Source organism: Rana temporaria, chromosome 1 (assembly GCF_905171775.1).
Source record: "Rana temporaria chromosome 1, aRanTem1.1, whole genome shotgun sequence".
Lineage (NCBI taxonomy): Eukaryota > Metazoa > Chordata > Amphibia > Anura > Ranidae > Rana > Rana temporaria.
In genome coordinates, this window is record NC_053489.1 from 669687685 (window position 1) to 669708211 (window position 20527).

At 47.6% G+C, this 20527-nt stretch overlaps 1 protein-coding gene across 1 annotated transcript in view; it reads left to right on the forward strand.

Annotated features, from left to right (window-relative positions):
- Positions 1-20527, forward strand: part of LOC120924604 (von Willebrand factor A domain-containing protein 5A-like) — a 94885-nt gene that overhangs the window by 37234 nt on the left and 37124 nt on the right. Inside the window, exon 6 of the mRNA XM_040335595.1 lies at positions 11762-11791. Coding sequence (XP_040191529.1) covers positions 11762-11791 — 30 coding nt within the window. The remainder of the gene's footprint in view (positions 1-11761; positions 11792-20527) is intronic.

Sequence of the window (20527 nt, forward strand, 5' to 3'; positions counted from 1 at the left end):
TAAAGATGATGCACAAGAAATCCTGCAAATTATTTTCTGAAGACAATCAGACTAAGGACATGGATTACTGGAACCATGTCCTGTGGTCTGATGAGACCAAGATAAACTTATTTGGGTCAGATGGTGTCAGGCGTGTGTGGCGGCAACCAGGTGAGGAGGACAAAGACAAGTGTGTCTTGTTTACAGTCAGCATGGTGGTGGGAGTGTCATGGTCTGGGGCTGCATGAGTGCTGCCGGCTCTGGGGAGCTACAGATCATTGAGGGGACCATGAATGCCAACATGTACTGTGACATACTGAAGCAGAGCATGAGCCCCTCCCTTCAGAGACTGGGCCGCAGGGTAGTATTCCAACATAACGACCCCAAACACACCTCCAAGACCACCACTGCCTTGCTAAAGAAGCTGAGGGTAAAGGTGATGGACTGGCCAAGCATGTCTCCAGACCTAAACCCTATTGAGCATCTGTGGGACATCCTCAAACAGAAGGTGGAGGAGCGCAAGGTCTCTAACATCCACCAGCTCTGTGATGTCATCATGGAGGAGGGGAAGAGGACTCCAGTGAAGTCTGTGAAGCTCTATTGACCTCCATGCCCAAGAGGGTTAAGGCAGTGCTGGAAAATAATGGTGGCCACACAAAATATTGACACTTTGGGCCCAATTTGGAATTTTTTTACTTAGGGGTGTACTCACTTTTGTTGCCAGCGGTTTAGACATTAATGGCTGTGTCTTGAGTTATTTTGAGGGGACATCAAATTGACACTGTTAGGCCTCATGTCAACGGACGTTTTTACAGCCACTTTTCTGAGCGTTTTTTGCAGCTTAAAAACGGCTCTCCATGTTAGTCTATGGCCTCATGCCCACCATGCCGTTTTTGAGCTGTAAATGGCTGAGCCGTTTTTAAGCTGCAAAAAAAACCCAGGACCAGTGCGTTCTGAAGCTCCAGCGTTAGAGCTGTAAAGATGTCAGGTGCCGGAAAACGTGATTTAACAAGGCTTAAGGCTGTGTTAAGCCTCGTCCAGCGTTTCTTTCTCTATTCAAAATCAATGGTTCCCTATGGGAGCCCATTGATTTGAATAGAGGTCGCACCAGAAGTTGGATCAAGATGATCCGACTTGCGGGGCGGCTCGTGTGCGGAGAATCTTGAAGGGTAACCCCCGCGAAAATTTAAAAAAAATTTGCGTGAGGTTCCCTCCAGGATGATACCAAGCCCTTCGGTCTGCTATGGATCTTAAGGGGAATCCCCCACACCGGAAAAAAAAACGTCGCGGGGGTTCCCCCAGGATCCATACCAGACCCTTATCCGAGCACGCAGCCCGGCAGGTCAGGAAGGGGGGCGAGCGCCCCCCTCCTACACCGTACCAGGCCACATGCCATCAACATGGAGGGGGTTGGTGCTTTGAGGTAGGGGGGGCACTGCGCCCCCCCCACCCCAAAGCACCTTGCCCCCATGTTGATGGGGACAAGGGCCTCTTCCCGACAACCCTGGCCGTTGGTTGTCGGGGTCTGCGGGTGGCGGGCTTATCGGAATCTGAGAGCCCCCTTTAATAAGGGGGCCCCTAGATCCCAGCCCCCCACCCTATGTGAATGAGTATGGGGTACATCGTACCCCTACCCATTCACCTGGTGGTAGAAAAATGTCAATAAATAAAACACTACACAGGTTTTTGAAGTAGTTTATTAGGCAGCTCCGGTCTTCTCCCTCCCTCAGCTCTTTTACCAGCGGCAGCCCGGTCTTCTCCCTTCTTCCGACTTCGGGGGGTCTTCCGACTTCTCGGCTCTCTTCTCACGCTCTCTGGTTCTTTTTCTCTTCTGCCCCAAAGCACCAACCCCCTCCATGTTGAGGGCATGTGGCCCGGTACAGTGTACCTGCCGGGCGGCGTGCTCAGATAAGGGTCTGGTATGGATCCTGGGGGAACCCCCATACCGTTTATTTTTTTTGGTGTGGGGGATTCCCCTTAAGATCCATACCAGACCGAAGGGCTTGGTATCATCCTGGGGGGGGACCTTGTGCAAATTTTTTTTCGATCCGACTTCTGGTGCCACCTCAATTCAAATCAATGGGCTCTCATAGGGAACCATTGGTTTTGAATAGATAGATAAAAACGCGGCTGAAAAATAGCGCGGCAAAACGTGCATTGAATTCAATGCAAAACGTGGAAAAAATTGCGTTAAAAACGTCGCTTTTTTCCTGGCGTCTGTACTAGCTTTACAGTCCGTTTTTAAAAACGTCCATGGAAATGAAGCCTTATACAAGCTGTACACTCACTACTTTACATTGTAGCAAAGTGTCATTTCTTCAGTGCTTTCTTTTGGTGGTATTTGATCACCTCTGTTTTTTCTTTTTGCGCTATAAAACATTTGGCTGAGAGGAGACAGAGATCCATGTTGGCGCTTAGCAAAAACACAAGATCTCTGTCTCCCCTACTAACAGAACGGTGATCTGCCTTGTTTACATAGGCAGACTGCTGTTCTGCCTCTCTGGTCAACGAACGCCAGGTCCTGGTGGACACCGGGTCCACCAAACCCGCTGATTGACTCACACTGTGTCCAATCAAAGAGGGACCGGGTCGCCGGTGGCGCGTGTGCACACCCCAGACCTGGAAGTTCTAGATCACATACCTAGTACGCAATCTGGAGCAGAGTGGCCGCCCTGCCACAGTAAATCTGAGTGGGGTGGTAATAAACCAGTTAAGGGCAATGATTTAAAAAAGTCATACTTACCTGCTCTGTGTAATGGTTTTGTACAGGGAAGCCCCAATCCTCCTCTTCTGGGGTCCCTCGCTGGCACTCCTGGCCCCTCCTCCTTAGTGCCACCACAGAAAGCAGCTTGCAATTGGGGGCACTCAGGCAGATGCGATCCCAAGCCACTTCTCTGCAGGTCTATTCTCACACAGAACAGTGGCTCAGCCCCACCCCTCTCTCTCCTCATTGGCTCACTGGCTGTGATTGACTGTCTCAGCCAATGAGGAGGGAAAGTCTGTGTAGAGAGCCGAGGCTTTTGTGCACATTTCTGGATATTGCAATGGGGGAGAAGCTGCATAGAGAAGGATTTTTTATCTTCATCCATAGAATGCATGAAGTTAAAAAAAAACATTGAGACTTTCAAACCACTTAGGGCCCTTTCAGACGTGCGGATCCTGTGAAGTTCCGATTTTAACCATCTGCTTGTTCAGCGGGGATCGCTCTGTTGATCCCCGCTGAGCCATCAGGTGACAGGGTGGTCCCTGCACACTGTGCAGGGACCACCCTGTCAGATCTCTGCTCTCCTCTATGGGGGGAATTGGGTGAACATGGACCGTCTGTCCGTGTTCATCCGATCCAATGACGGATTGGAAAAATAGGATTTTTTTTATACAGCTTACCTGTAAAATCCTTTTCTTGGGAATACATCACCGGACACAGAGCCTTAATTACTTAATGGGTTATGTAGTCACCACAGGTGATTGGACACTGGTTAACCCAATTAGAATTGAGTTCCTCCCCTATATAACCCCTCTCAAATGAAGAGTGCCTCAGTTTTGTAGCAAAGCAATAAGTGTCCCACGCTTAATTCCGAAGAGGGGTGGGAGCTCTGTGTCCCGTGATGTATTCCCAAGAAAAGGATTTTACAGGTAAGCTGTATAAAAAAAATCGTATTTTCTTGCTCATACATCACGGGACGCAGAGCCTTAATTACTTAATGGGATGTCCCATAGCAATGCTAAAATTGAGGGGAGGGAGACACAGATCAGAAATAAGACCGCCATTGGGCCAGATGATCTATACTGCTGCCTGCAGTAAAATACGCCCAAAGGCGGCATCCTTGTAACCTCTCACATCTACAGTTTTGTTCAAAATTATTCAACCCCCCAATGCTGTAAAGGGTTTTAGGGAATTTAGTGCACATTTGTAATTGTATTCAGAATGAAATCCTACAAGGACTTCTTAAAGAACCATATGCAACTAAAATGACATCAATTGGTTTTGTAATACAGTAGTAAATGTTTATTTTGTGAATTCTTCATTTACACAATTATTCGACCCCTTAAAGACTACCATTCTGAAGAACAGAGGTTCATTGAAGTGTTTTCAATCAGGTATTGAAAACAACTGTGGATGTCAGGGAGCAGCAATAAAGCCTAATAAGCACCAATTAGGCAGCTTTAAAATGACTGTGATACTCAGCTCCTTCTAGACATTTACTGGTGTGGTTACAAACATGGTGAAGTCAAGAGAATGGTCCAGGAAGACAAGAGAAGAGGTGATTACTCTTCACAGGAAGGGCAATGGCTATAAGAAGATTGCAAAGATGTTAAACATACCAAAAGACACCATAGGAAGCATCATTCGCAAATTCAAGGCAAAGGGCACTGCTGAAACGCTACCTGGTCGTGGCAGAAAGAAGATGCTGACTTCGACTGCTGTGCGCTACCTGAAGCGTAGAGTGGAGAAAAGTCCCCGTGTGACTGGTGAGGAACTGAGAAAAGATTTGTCAGATGTGGGTACTGAAGTTTCTGCTCAGACAATACGGCGCACACTGCGTAATGAAGGCCTTCATGCCAGAACTCCCAGGCGCACCCCCTTGCTGTCTCCAAAGAATAAGAGTCGACTGCAGTATGCCAAAAGTCATGTGGACAAACCACAGAAGTTTTGGGATTGTGTTCTGTGGACTGATGAAACTAAATTAGAAGTGTTTGGGCCCATGGATCAACGCTATGTTTGGAGGAGGAAGAACAAGGCCTATGATGAAAAGAACACCTTGCCTACTGTGAAGCATGGCAGGGGGTCAATCATGCTTAGGGGCTGTTTTGCTTCTGCAGGTACAGGGAAGCTTCAGCGTGTGCAAGGTACCATGAATTCTCTTCAGTACCAGGAGATATTGGATGACAATGTGATGCAGTCCGTCACATACCTGAGGCTTGGGAGACGTTGGACCTTTCAACAGGACAATGATCCCAAGCATACCTCCAAGTCCACTAGAGCATGGTTGCAGATTAAAGGCTGGAACATTTTGGAGTGGCCATCGCAGTCACCAGACTTAAATCCGATTGAGACCCTCTGGTGGGACTTAAAGAAAGCAGTTGCAGTGCGCAAGCATAAGAATGTGACTGAACTGGAGGCTTTTGCCCATGACGAATGGGCGAAGATACCCGTAGATCGCTGCAAGACACTTGTGTCAAGCTATGCTTCACGTTTAAAAGCTGTTATAACTGTAAAAGGATGTTGTACTAAGTACTAAGATTAAATGTCACTTGGGGGTTGAATAAAACTGATAATGATGTGAGCACAGAAAAGACATTTGTGGTTATTTCATTATAAATGTTATGTTATATTTGTCTGACCTACACGTGCCTCTTTGATTTAATTGTAAGCAGGATGACTGAATGATCAAAATCAATGTCAAACTGGCCAAAACAATCAATTTCAGTGGGGGTTGAATAATTTTGAATACAACTGTACCTGGTAGAACTTAGTAAATGTATGGACCGCAGACCAAGTAGCAGCCTTACAGATCTGAGCCATGGAGGCCTGGTAATGCACTTCCCATGAAGCACCAACTGCTCTAGTCGAGTGCGCCTTAACCTGAAAAGGAGGACTCTTCCTTTCTAAACCATAGGCCTGAATAATGACTTGTCAAATTCAACACGCAATAGTAGATTTCGACGCTACCTGGCCCTTCCCTGGGCCCTGGCAGAATAAACAGATAATCAGTCTTTCGTATTTGAGCTGTAGCTTGCTGATAAACTTTCACCGCTCTTACAACCTCTAGAGAGTGTAGAGCTTCCTCCTCCGCAGACTGCGGATCTGGAAAAAAGACGGTAAGAAAGTTGGGTGAGGACGCAGCACCATCCTGTCATCATGAATAATCATATACAGTTCTTTACATGAAAGAGCCGCCAATTCCGATACCCTCCTTGCCAATGATATGGCTCAGAGAAAAAAATTGTTTAATTTTCAAAAGACTCAAAGAAGCATGGTATAATGGTTCAAAAGGTAGCTTCTGTCAAACAGACAATACCAAATTCAAATCCCATGGGCACACTGGAGACTTAACTGGCAGATTCAAGCACAGTGCTCCCTGAACAAAGGCCCGGACTAGAGGATGAGAGGTAAGTGGTTTAAAAAGAATACCGATAAGGCAGAGATTTGGCCCTTGATATCGCTCAAGGCCAACTTCATTTAAGCCCAACTGAAGAAAGGCAAGAATCCTATTAATGGCATACTTCCTAGGATGCCACCTTCTGGGTTCACACCAGGAAACATATGCCTTCCAGATTCTGTAGTAGGTGAGCCTGGAGGCCGGCTTCCTAGCATTAACCAGAGTGGATAGGATTGGACCTGAGAGCCCATGTTTTCTCAGAATGTGGGTCTCAACAGCCAAACCATCAAAATTAGAGTTTGTAAGGCAGGATGGAATATTGCACCCTGCTATAGTCGGTCAGAGCGTAGTGGGAGAACCCAAGGTGCCATCCTTACGTTTTTTGCATACCAGGGTCCCCTGGGCCAAGCCGGGGCGACCAAAATCACTGGCTTTCCTTCCCTTTTGACTCTCTGAAGGAATCGTGGGAGAAGCAGAACTGGTGGGAATGCAACATCAGAGAAAAACGATCCCATGAGATTGTCAGGGCATCTAACCCTTGAGCACAGGGATCTCTTGTTCTTGACACAAAGTTGTCCAGCTTGCGTTGAACCTGGAAGCCAACAGGTCCATATCTGGGGTACCCCATTTCTGACATATGATCTGAAATATGTTGGGGAGTAGAGACCATTCTCCTAGACTCAGCCGCTGGCAGCTCAAAAAATCCACCTGCCAATTTTCTACCCCTGGAATGAAGACTGCAGATAGGCAAGGAATATGCCTTTCTGCTTAGGCCAGGATGTTATTTAACCTCTCTTTGAGCATCTAGACTTCTGGTGCCTCCTTGGTGATTGATTTAGGCCACGGCTGTAGCATTGTCGGACTAAATCCGAACAGGCCAACCCTGCAGTCTGTAAGACCAAACTCTGAGGGCCAAATTAATTGCCTGAATCCTCAGAATGTTTATGGGAAGGCTCCGGATCACTTCCCCTGGGCAGATGCTTCTTCAAGAACTGCCTCTCAGCCAAAAAGGATGGCGTCTGTGGTCACCACTTTCCAGGTAACCGGAGTGAGGGAATTTCCTTCTAAAAGATTTTGGGGGAGCAACCACCAATTGAGGCTCTGGCGAACCTTTGGAGATAAGATCATAGGAAGGTCCAGGGCCTGAACATCTTTGTTCCAAGCGGACAGAATTCTGCCCTGTAACGGCCTTAAGTGAAACTGGGCGTAAGGGACAGCCTCAAATGAGGCTATCATCTTTCCCAATAAAATTGAGGTGCATAAACTAGACAAATGGGAACCTAAATCCGCCAATGGGCAGTAAGTCACTTGATCCCAAGTGAGGAAAAAAGGATGTGAAGTCAGGTGTGTTGGGATTATCAAAAGTGATTAGAATTGATAAAAATCCAGAAAAGCAGCTATTATAAAAATGGGTAAAGAACCCAATAAAGATATAAAACAAAGTATCAAAATAACTATGGAACCGTGGTTCAATGATATAAACAGCGCTATGAGATTGATAGTGTCTAGCCCCAAATAGGAGCTTTAAATGAGAACGTAGGTGGTGTGCTAGGTGACCAAAAGACCAGGTATTAGTGCACCCTAAACCTTATCTATAGATTCACCAGGTAATGTGATGGTATCACCCTCTGGGATGTAACCTTACCACAGCGTACAAGAGGACTGGCGTGTTAATGCCAGTACTCTCAGGCACACCTTCCTCTATTCTCTAAGTCAGCCACGGTCATTCCATTGAAGGCACATAAAACAAAAGAAAATACTAAATAGTGAAGTACCGCTTAAGCAATGTCCCACACAATGCAAAGGAGAACAAGCCCCCTATGTAAATGCCCGTACAGAAAAAACAAAGTAAATGAACCAAAATGCAAGCCTGTAAACTCCTGCTGTCACCGCCGTTCTCTGGGCACCAGAGGCCGCCCAAGTGCTGATATCGCTGGGAAACTGATGGTCAGCTGTGGAGCGCAGTAAGGCTTCCGTGTTGCGCCGATGTAGCCACGCCCTGACGCGTTTTGTCACTTCCGACTTCGACTGAGGGCGTGGCTACATAGCGCCATCACTATCCCTTTATTCCCCGACAGCAACAGCTATTGGTTGTGAAAGCAGACGCCCTCCGGCCACGATAGGTGCAACCGGACCGGGAGGAGGGGCTGATGCCGAGCTGTGCTGTTTGGGGCTAGTGGGGAAACGTAGACTCTATTGCTGCACATAATTTAATTGAGCACAATGTCTCCAAAAGGTTAAAATTTACAAACTGGATGCATCAGCCATAAAATAGCCGGCAGAATCATCTGTAAATGATTCAAGCATTCCAAAGTAAAAAGTTAAAAACATATGTATAATCGAGGCGAGTCGAGCTAGGCAAAGCTAGGGCATTAGGAAATGACAGCCAATCATAGATGACCTGGGCGGATGTTATGCAAATCAGTCTACGGGCTGTCTTAAGGGCATCAAGAGACCGTGCTCTCTTCAGCCAATCTGCAAGGACTGGGGCGGGTATATTTGCTCAGCAGCACATTATTGCACGCTCGAGTCAACAATGCTACATGACCCGGAGATTTCTACGTAACTGCCTTGATTTTTGCTTAAGCCACAACTATTTTTGGTACGATGGATGTTTTTACTCCCAGAAGAATGGTGTTGCCATGGGGGCTAAATTTGCCCCCAGTATAGCTAACCTATTCATGGCAGAATGGGAGGATAAGACTATTTTTAATGAGAGACCCAAGGAGTTACTGTTTTACCGAAGATATATCGACAATCTGTTTTTTATATGGGTGGGCTCTCTTTTAACGTTGGAGAAGTTTTTAAAGTAAACGCACATGAATAATGTCACAATGATAATATTTGTTTTCACAGTAAACGCACATGAATAATGTCACATTGAGAATGTTTTTTATTCATAGTAAACGCAGATTAATTATGTCACAATGAGAATGCATGAATGCACACCACTGTGGTCCCTAGCACAGACACATCACATGCACATCGAATTGGATTGGTACTTGGGAGCAGTAACGCCACGCCACGCCACGGCTCCAATTATGTCACTGTGCATTCATACACCATTCAGGAACCTGGGATCACTTCTCCCTGGTCCTGGGGATCCCTTCTCCACCAAAACTGAGGGTGACACCCTTATTTTATCAGGAATGCCACCCCCCCCACATTCACACATCATTCACACACATAAACCAAAACATAAGTACAGTATAATAAACGAAATCATAAAAAAAATGTACCCCTGCTAATTAATTCCTGCGGCGAGTGCTCCGTCTGGGCTGCCCAAGGGCACGGGCACGGCCACGGCCACGGGCACGGCCAACTGGAGAATCTTCACGGGGGGGGGGGGGGTGAGCAGGGGAGGGAGTATCTTCATGGGGGGGTGAGTGAGCAGGGGAAGAAGGAGCCTCCCCTGGTGTCTGTCCTCCTGCTGGCCTGCCCTCCAAGGCCACTGCTATTCTGTTCAGACAGCCAGTGATGGCAGCCGTATTGGCCTGGCCAGCCCGGGTATTGTCCTGGACAGCCCGGGTATTTTCCTGCACAGCCTGGGTCAGGGCAGTCACCTCCTGGGCCACGCCTGTTGTGGCGGTCTTCAGGTCCCACAAACATGTGATGACCCCCAAAGAGTTTGTGGCCACATCGCCGAGTGACTCCCTCATTGCACCCAGGCTGTGCTCCATCTTGGTAATAGTTTTTTGTATCTCACCCAGAGTGCGGGTCTGCCGGGCATTGTCCTTCTGCAGACTGGCCGGCAGACGCTCAAACACCCCCCTGGTCTCCTGGGTCGCCATCCTGCCTGCCCCTGAGGCTTGTGGCTCTGGAGGAGGGGAGAGAGTGACCCTTGTGGGTTGCAGCCTGTTGGGGGAGGAGTGGGAGGGGCTACCCCTGATGGTGGCCTGACTGTTGCCAGCCTCTGGGGTAGCCTCAAGGGTATCATCAAATGTCATTAGCTCAGAGGCCAGAAGGATTTCCCTGCCAAGCTGCAGGTTTTCTTCTTCCTCCCCCTCCTCCCCCTCCCCCTCATCCTCCTCATGAGGGGAGGTTTGGCCACTCCCTTCCCCTGGGGAATCCTCAGAAGCCTCCTGTCCTTGGGGTGGTGCAGCAGCCTGGCCTGATGGCCCAGCATCCTCCTGGGCTGATGGGCCAGCATCCTCCTGGCCTGATGGGCCAGCAATCTCCTGGTCATCTGTGGAGGACACCAAACAATCACAGGTTTGAGGATCCACACACTTGGCACATCTTCCCTTCCCCCACCCACACATGCTAATCACCAGATAGAGAAAAAAAAACGTACCTGGCCCCACAGGAACATCAGAGTCAAAGCCACGCAGGCCCACCACCTGCTCTGGCTGGAAACACTGGGCCACTGCCCATTCCTCCTCAGTCAGCCGGATGGGGCATGGTCCCCCTCCTCCAGTGCCCCTCCTATGGGCAGTGAGCTTGGCCACCTTATTGCGGACCACGCTCCTCAGATCATTGATCTTTTTCTGTATGCCAGCGGGGGTCCTCGTCTCCCCCCCCCCCCGTTGCATTTATGTGATCTGCAATTTTTTGATAGATCTTCTTCCTTTGGGCCGGGGAGGTGTTCCGGCTCTCAGGCCCATGTAAATAGCGCCCATATCGGACGATGGACCTGGCAAGGATTTGCTTCTCCACATGGGTAAAATTAAGCTTCCTGCGCTTGGGTGCCATCACAGACACCACTCAGCAACAAGAAAACTCACAGGACAAACAAACAAAAATTCACACACAACAAACAAACAAAAATACACACACAACAAACAAACAAAAATCAAAACACACAAGCAGACAGCTACTACAAAGTCAAAAACAAACACCCAAAAAACAAACACAAAATCCAAGCAGAAAAAAACAAACACAAAATACAATCAGAAAAAAAAAAATAACAATACACTTAGCAGAAACAATCAAACAAAAAATACACTTATCAGAAACAAACAACAACTACAATCTAATACTCCTCCAACACTTCTCTATCACACACAACTCACCAACAAACACTGACTAACGTTCAGAGCAGAAGCAACTTGCTCTAGGAAGGGAACACGGGGAAATACTTTTGCAAGGGAAGTGTGTTTGACTGGGGCTATTTAGACACAGGGCAATCCTCAAACTAAGTATGCTTGGCCTTTTACCTATCTCACTGATTGCGCCGAGCAAAGTTCTGCACATGCCCAGTGAGAAGCAGATTCGTGCGCGCATGCGCAGTACGGCCGGCCCTTCATTTGCATGGGGTCACGGCTCATTACAATGAAGCACGCCCACTTCCTTCCCACTTGCAATAACCCCGCCTTACGCCTCGGAATTTAAGTTACGTAAGCGCAATTTTGTGCGCAAATGCGCTGTGGATACGGCACTTACGAGACCAACTTAGGGCGCCGTAACTTAAATGACATAAGTTTTGAAAAACGTAATTTCCGCCGCTGGCTGTGGATTTGGCCCATGGTTCTTATGATTTTTTAGGGGGAACTCATATAATTTTTTTCTTAAAGAGACAATACACATTTTTGTGTAAAAATTATGTTGTTTTAGGCAAAAAAAAGAAGTGTGGGGTCTTCCTAAAAGACGCCAATTCATTAATGATGCTGAGATAAAAAGACAAAATAAAAATACTAATTTTTGCTTTTCTTTCTGATATGTTTTAACACCTCCTGTTCCAGGTTCCTCATCAGATGACCAGAATGTTTATGGTAAGAACAGTCCCCTTTATTTTCCAGTTACAATGTCACATAGAAGTGTATGTCGGTAACAGTAGCAGAGTGCTCAGTGCTAACAGTGCAAGGAGTTTGGGTCACGGATACAAAAGAGTTAACTGTTTAATTTGCTGCTCATTTCTGTCTATAGTTATACCTTAATGTTGATTTTATATGACTGCAAACTCCTGCCTAATGTTTAGGTAACCGTATTAGCGAATGCAGTTCCACAGTGTCTCCACTAGGACACCTTAAGCCCCGCCCACACACTCTTTTAATCTTCATTTTCTGTTTTGTTAAACCTCCTCCCGCCCGCCGCATAGGCAAAACGGGGGATCACCTCTCATTCTGGGGTGACGTCACCCGCGGGAACGTGGAGCTCTGTTTGTTCTGTACTAGGGATGATGCAGCTCTTTACCCATGTGATCGGCTGTGTCCAATCATATGTAAATGCGGAAATGCCGTTTATCTGCTCTCCTTGCCTCACACTTACAGAGTGAGGAGAGACGATCCGTGGCATCTCCTCACAGGGGAGAGTGTACAGGTCATCAGCCCCAACAGTGCCCATCAGTGAGGCCCGTCTGTGCCCATCAGTGACGCCAATCTATATCCATCAGTGATGCCAGTCTGTGCCCATCAGTCATGCCAGTCTGTGCCCATCAGTGACACCAATCTGTGCCCATCAGTGACACCAATCTGTGCCCATCAGTGACACTAATCTGTGCCCATCAGTGACACCAATCTGTGCCCATCAGTGATACCAATCAATGCCCATTAGTGACACCAATCTGTGCCCATCAGTGACACCAATCGTTTAGTAATACTAAGGTTAAAAGCGCCCGTGTTGCGGCGCTGCCGAAACACTTTGCAGGCGCTTCGGCAGCACTGCCCAGTCCATTTTTGGGAGCGCTGAATACAGCATTTTGAGGCACAGTGGCTGCATTTAATGGCACAGTGGCTGCGTTTGATGGGCACAGTGAGGCTGCAATTGATGTTTCTTTTTTTTATTTGCCTGCACCAGCTGCCACTGAGCAGGACAGAACACAGTGGCAGGCTAGAGTGGGGGGGGGGACACCAAGTTTTACCACACCAGGTGAAACCAACCCTAGTGACACCAATCAGTGCCCATCAGTGACACCAATCAGTGCCCATCAGTGACAACAATCGGTGCCCATCAGTGACAACAATCGGTTCTCATCAGTGACACCAACCCTAGTGACGCCACTGCTCATCAGTGACACCAACCCTAGTGACGCCACTGCTCATCAGTGACACCAATCGGTGCTCATCAGTGACACCAATCAGGGACACCAATCAATGCTGCCTTTCAGTGCCCATTAGTGCCTGCTCATCAGTGTTGCCTATTAGTGCCTTCTCATCAGTGCAGCGTATAAGTGCCCATTAGTGCTGCCTCATCAGCACACATCAGCTAAGGAGAAAAATTACTTATTTACAAAATTTTCTGACAGAAACTGAGGCCCCGTACACACGAGAGGATCCATCCGCTGAAAAATCTCAGCTGATCGGTTTCAGCGGATAGATCCCCTGGTGTGTACGTTCCAGCGGATATTTATCCGCGGATATTTCCGATTTCCAGCAGATAAAAATTTGTAAGCATGCTAACAAATCTATCCGCTGGAATCGGCTCCAGCGGATCGATCCGGTGGTCTGTACAGACTCACCGGATCGATACGTCCGAACCCATCCCTCGCATGCGTCGTAATGATTAGACGCATGCGTGGATATCCTTATATGACAGCGTCGCGCACGTCGCCGCGTCATCATCGCAGCGACGGCGCAACACGTCACCGCGATGGGAATTCGGCGCGGATTTCGATCCGATGGTGTGTACACTCCATCGGATCAAAATCCTCAGAGGATTTATCCGCGGATACGGTCCGGCGGACCGTATCCGTGGATCAATCCTATCGTGTGTACCAGGCCTAAGAAAAAAAAAACCCTGTGGTAATTTAAAAGCCACCAAAAGAAAGCTCTATTTGTGTGTGGGGAAAAAATGATAAAACGGTCATATGGGTCAGGGTGGATTTAATTTAAATCATAATAAAAAAAAAACAACTGTCATCTCTGTCCCGCTGGTGACCCACCGACAGTCTCATTCCCTTTAATGGGACGGCTGGTGATGCGGCAGTGACACTACAAGGTGAGGGACGTGGCGGCAGCAGGTGAGTGGATGCCCTCTGACAGGCACCACCATGATGGATCTGAAATGACAGGTGCTCTTTAAATGGTAAGGACTTGTTCTTGCTGGTAGTGAGAATCTTTAATATTTGCAAATAAAATGAAGGTTTCCTAATGAGAATAATCTCCCTCAGTCTACCAGGGGAAAGGAGCAGCGCCGTGGGCCGGGTCCTTCATTCCCCGTTTGGAAGCGGTATTTTTGCGTCGGTCAGGGTCCGCGGGTTGACCCTCCCAGGCCGACTAAAGGCTCAACTGGGGGACTGAAACGTCCCTGGGTGCGTAAGCCGAACACACCGGCACCCTATCTCGCCAATGTATGTAGCCTCCCCCTGCCCGTCTCTTGGGTAGGGGCACGGCTTTGCAGGTTCACAGCTCGTTGAACCTTCCTGCTCGCCGACCAGTAGGTCTGCGGGGTGGTCTCTTCGGAGTATTAGATAGGGTTCCTTCCTATTCACTGAACAGATTTTTTCCCTCGAGTCTCCCTCTCCGTTGCGGCTCGTCGGTCTGCCCTGGGGCAGTGTGGGACTTGCTAGCTGCGGGGTAATTTTACCTGTCCTGCAGGATGAGAGGTTTGAGGTATTCTATTCAAATCTGTTCTCGGTCCCGAAGGTGGACGGGGTCTGTCTGATTTTGGGCCTCAAGGGTCTAAAATGCCTTTGTGAACGATGGGTAGTTCCGCATGGAATCCATTCGTTCGGTGGTAGCTGCGCTCCATCCGGGGGACTGTCTGGCGTCTTTGGACATCAAGGACGCATACATGCATGTCCCATTTTGCGCAAGTCACAGAGATTTCTGTGCTTCGCGATTAGGGAGGCCCACTGTCAGTTTGTGGCCCTTCCTTTTGATCTAGCATCAGCACCAAGAGTTTTCACCAGGGTGCTCGCACTTATCCTAGCTTTGCTAGGACTGCTTAGACGCTCTTTTTCTGAGAGCAGCTTCTGGCTCAGAATCGGTGGAGGATGTGTCTATAGCCATTGTGGACCCTCCAAAAATTCGGGTGGGTGTTAAACATTTTGAAGTCGGTCCTGGTTCCGACTCAGCGTTTGGAGTACCTAGGGTTGATCCGGACTCCTCGTGGCAAAGGTTTTTCTTCCCCCTGGAGAACTTGCAGACTCTTCAGTCTGCAGTGAGGGTGTTGGCTTCATGCAATCGGTCATCTCTCAGTTTTGCATGCGAGTCCTGGGCCTGTTGGTAGCCTCCTTCAAGGCGGTACCGTATGCCCAGTTCCACACTCGTGTTTTCCAGTGGGAGATACTGTCCAAGTGGTACAAATTTTTTTTTGTCTCTGGATCATCAGATCTGGTGAGCCACCTAGTCAGAGTCTCTCTGAATTGGTGGCTGAGATCCCCAACTCTTCGGTCTGGGAAGTCATTTCTTCCCGTCCAGTGGATGGTGATTACGACGGACGCCCGCCTCACGGGTTGAGGGGGGCGCCTGGCGGGTCCAGTCGGCCCAGGGTCGCTGGACTCTAGTGGACTCCTGATCAATGTCCTAGTACTTTTGGCGATCAGGCTATGCCTCTCCTCGTGGTCGAGGAGGTTGAAGGGTCGCCCGATCTGGATTCAGCCGGACAACGCCACGGCCGTGGCTTCAGTCTACCATCAGGTAGACTGGCAGGTGGACTACCGGAGTCGCCAGATGCTGGACCAGGGCGACTGGTCTCTGTACTTTGGAGGTGTTTCAGCTCCCTTGCGGACGTACTCGGTGTTCAGGGTCCTGCTGTTTTTACAGCTTGGAATGGATCTAAAAATTGCATTAGCACCGTTTGGGGGCAGATTTCAGCCTTGGCTGTTTTTTTCAGTGGCCTTTTGCGGCCCATTCCCTGGTGGGTACCTTTTTGTGCTGGGGGTTTGTCATATACTTCCCCCTCTTGGTTCACCTCTTCCCCCATGAGTTTGGACTCTGGTGCTTTCGGTTCTTCAGGAACCTTCCTTTTTGGAAACATCAGAGAGATTCTTCTCTTGACACTATCTCAGAAGGTGGCATTTTTAGTGGCCATTACTTCTGTCAGAAGGATTTCTGAGTTGGCGGTCTTGCCTTGCAAGTCACCATGCTTGATCCTCCATTAGGAGGATAATGGAGTAAAATGGCCACTGTATGCATCGTTATTACAAGCTCCATTCATTTAGCTGTTTACTCAGGATATCCCCACCATCAAAATGGCAGCCGCCTGTATTGGAGACTAGTTTCTTCCAAAAATAGCCGCCAATGCACTTCCGCTTTGAGTACTTATAAAGAAAAGCTATACATCCAATTAGATTCCTCTGATGAAGTCACGTGACATGACGACACGCGTAAGGAACAACACACGTGACCGGAGATGACGTGGAGTCCGTCCGTCCAGATGCCTATTTTATCCCTGCCTGGTTTTATTTATGCATTGTAAGCATACATTTTACTTTATTAAAATGTACTTATTCCTACGTACTTCGCGATGGGAGCTTTTTTCTTTTCTCCGCTTGCCTGATGAATACCTGATCCCTCTGTGAGCCTCCATTTTTTTGAAGACCGTCACAGCTATTGTCAGTATCAGGAAGACACACATTGAAGACATTATCTGCTCAGGAAGCTGGTGCATAGCCATTGAAAGCAGATTGACTCATTTATTGAGGTAAGCGCTCTGTGAGCTCATCTATCAGGAAGATCTGCATTTGAAGCACTTTATATTGTGGATTGAAGCATGTGAAGATATTTCATCCATTGCACTTACTTTGGACTATCACTTATTTGAAGAGTTGTTTTTATTGTTTTGGCTTTTTCATTTTTACTTTCATATAGGGCAGTGGTTCTCAACCTTCTAGTGCCGTGACCCCTTGATAAAATTTCCCAAGCTGTGGGGACCCCTAACAGTAAAATTATTTTGTAGCGTGGGTTGTCGACACCCAAGGCAAGACAAGTAATTTGTGCCCCTAACCCATGAACATTTAGCGCTCCCTGAGTCCCTTCCACTCATACAGTATTAAATCCCTTTATGCTACATTTTAGGATGTACCATTTTTTCTCTTTGTTCTCCTTTCTTTCCCTTTTATCTCTCTATCCTAATTTTTTTTCCCATCACTCTCTCTAGCCATCTTTCTTGTTGTTTAACCACTTAAGAACCGGACCAAAATGCAGGTAAAGGACCCAGCCAGTTTTTGCGATTCGGCACTGCATCGCATTAACTGACAATTGCGCGGTCGTGCGACGTGGCTCCCACACAAAATTGGCGTCCTTTTTTTCCCACAAATAGAGCTTTCTTTTGGTGGTATTTGATCACCTCTGCGGTTTTTATTTTTTGCGCTATAAACAAAAATAGAGCGATAATTTTGAAAAAAATGCAATGTTTTTTTCCTTTTTGCTATAATAAATATCCCCAAAAAATATATAAAAAAACGTTTTTTTTCCTCAGTTTAGGCCGATACGTATTCTTCTACCTATTTTTGGTAAAAAAATATTGCAATAAGCGTTTATCGATTGGTTTGCGCAAAATTTATAGTGTTTACAAAATAGGGGATAGTTTTATTGCATTTTTATTAATATTTTTTTTTACTACTAATGGCGGCGATCAGCGATTTTTTTTTCGTGACCGCGACATTATGTCGGACACATCGGACAATTTTGACACATTTTTGGGACCATTGTCATTTTCACAGCAAAAAATGCTAAAAAAATGCATTGTTTACTGTGAAAATGACAATTGCAGTTTGTGAGTTAACCACTAGGGGGCGCTGAAGGGGTTAAGTGTGACCTCATATGTGTTTCTAACTGTAGGGGGGCGGGGCTGGACGTGTGACGTCATTGATCGTGCTTCCCTATATCAGGGAACACACGATCGATGACAGCGCCACAGTGAAGAACGGGGAAGCTGTGTTTACACACACCTCTTCTCAGTCTTTAGCTCCGGGGACCAATCGTGGGACTCCAGCGGCGATCGGGTCCGTGGGTCCCGCGGTCACGGGCGTGCGCCCGCGACCCACGTCTGGGCACTTAAAGAGGACTTACAGGTACGTGCTTGTGTCCAGCCGTGCCATTCTGCCGACGTATATGTGCAGGAGGCGGTCCTTAAGTGGTTAATGGCAACTATAATCACAGGTAGTGTTACTCACTGTGTCTCCGACTTGGTGTCTCGCAACAGTGACACCTATGCCGAAATAAGGAGATAGGGTCTCCTCCAGCCCCTCCCACTTCATTCTTTACCAGTCAGCTGACCTCTAGTCTCTGACCCCCAGCCATGCCATGCACTGAATGGGTGGCTGTGAAGAGGCTGAGTGGGCGGCCGCAGGCTCCAGGTACAGCCCTGCTGGGCTGCTGCAAAAAGACTAGTAGGTAGATTCAGAAAGAGTTAGGCCGGCTTATCAGTAGATAAGCCGACCTAACTCAGAATCTACGCCGACTTATGTTTAAGCGTATGCTCAAACAGAGATACGCTTAAACATATCTAAGATACGACGGCTTGCGCCATCCTATCTTAGATTGCAATATTTTGGATGGCCGCTAGGTGGCGCTTCCATTGCAGTCGGCGTAGAATATGTAAATGAGGAGATAGGCCGATTCACGAACGTACGCCCGGCCGACGCAGTACTTTTACGCCGTTTGCGTAAGAGATAGGCCGCCTAAAGTTAGAGCTTAGCCCTAGTGGAATAGTAATGTCAAGTATGGCCGCCGTTCCCGCCGCGAGATTCAAATTTTTTACGTTGTTTGCGTAAGTCGTCCGCGAATCGGGATTTACGTTGTTTACGTCCACGTCGAAATCAATAGGCCCATGCGGCGTACTTAGCCGCAATGCACACTGGGAAATGTAGGCGCCTGGCGCATGCGCAGTAATTTTTTTTTTTTAAACGTGAGGTCAAGCCTGATTAGCTCCAACACATTTGAATTCGGCGCGCTTACGCCCGCCCGCTTTAGGCTACGCCGCCGTATATTAGCAGGCAAGTACATTGCATTGCATTCAATATTTTTCTCATTTTCTAGTGATTTGTATACTTTTAGATTTGAGCAGCATTTTCACTTACGTTTACACATCACTGCTGCCATAACCATGGTATTCCTCTTCAAAATACAGATGTATAACGACGACGGGCGGCCCGGAAGTGGTTAAGAGCCGGTCACACTCGCATGTCGTCAAACCCACATCCAATTTGCATATGTGTGAACCCGGCCTAAATGAGACTGAGTTTTACAAAGAATATCCAATCACATGCAAGAAGCACTCTGGAGCAACTTCTCTTGCAGAGAGTGTAACAGGATGACCCGTGACACCCAGAGACTTTTGAGGGATGGGGGATACTCCTGTGCCAGCGGCCCTAAGAACTCTTGGGTCTAAGTTCACCCTGTGCCCCTTTTGGGCATAGGGTGGCTAATCATAATTCATGTATTACATGAGATGGGACATTAATAATAGTTCATATTGCAGGATCTTGAGAGATTGCAAGTTGTTGGTTAATTGTGACCCAACCAGTCAATAGTGACTCATCTCTCTGTGAAGACTGTTAACATGTTAAATAAGGCTCTTGAAAGGCCTTTAATTGTGTGATAACACTGTCTACAGCCTATTGATGCTCAGAGGTGTGAATAGGTGTCAAGCTGTATGCGGAAACGGAACGTCTGCCTAGGGAACTCAGTGTGTGATGGTGTTTTGATTGTTATGCTTTTAATGAAGGAATGTTTAGTAATTAGCCTTGGTGTGTGATTAGGGGGGGTGGAGATCTCATTGTCCCTTTGAATACTGTCACATGATTGTAACTGCATAAAAAGCTGAGAAGAAACCATTAAAGTTGTCATTACATTTGGAACAAGTACAGAGCTGTGTCTCGTCTTGATTCTGGGAAAATGGGATGCCTGCTGATTTGTCTGTGTGTCAGATGAACTGTCGTGGATGGGATGGAAGGTCGTAAACGGTGGTGATCGTTACAGAGAGCAACTGCACTTTACAAAGTGCACAGTCCAATTTGCCTTTAGTAAATCAACCCCAAAGTGTGTTGCTGTCAAGATCACCAGGTAAAAAAAAAAACTACTGCAGCCACTACATCTAAAGACTGGTAAATTGCAATACAAAGGAACCTTGGATTACGAGTATAATCCGTTCCAGGAGAATGCTCGTAATCCAAAGCACTCGCATATCAAAGCGAGTTTCCCCATAGAAGTCAATGGAAAACGAAAATAATTTGTTCCGCATTGACTTAAATGGCATGCAATTCCGCATGTGGCCAGAGGTGTGGGGCGCCGGAGAACCTCGGAAACACTCGGAAAGGCCCAAGGACAGCTCAGCTGAACTCGGAAAGGCTCAGGGAACTGAGTATTTCCAAGGTTTTCCAAGCGGCTCCGCTCTGCTCGGCTCCAGTGCCCCCCCTCCCCACCTCAGGCCAAACGCGGTACTGCACACAACTGTGGCTTGAATCCTGCTCGTTTTGCCAGATAACACTCGCAAACCGAGTCAGGATTTAAGAAAATACAGTGCTTGTATTGCGAAACGTTCGTTACTCGCAATCCGAGGTTCCACTGTATATTAAATTATTGTTTTGGGGGAGGCGCATGCGCGGCAGCTCCCAAGATGGC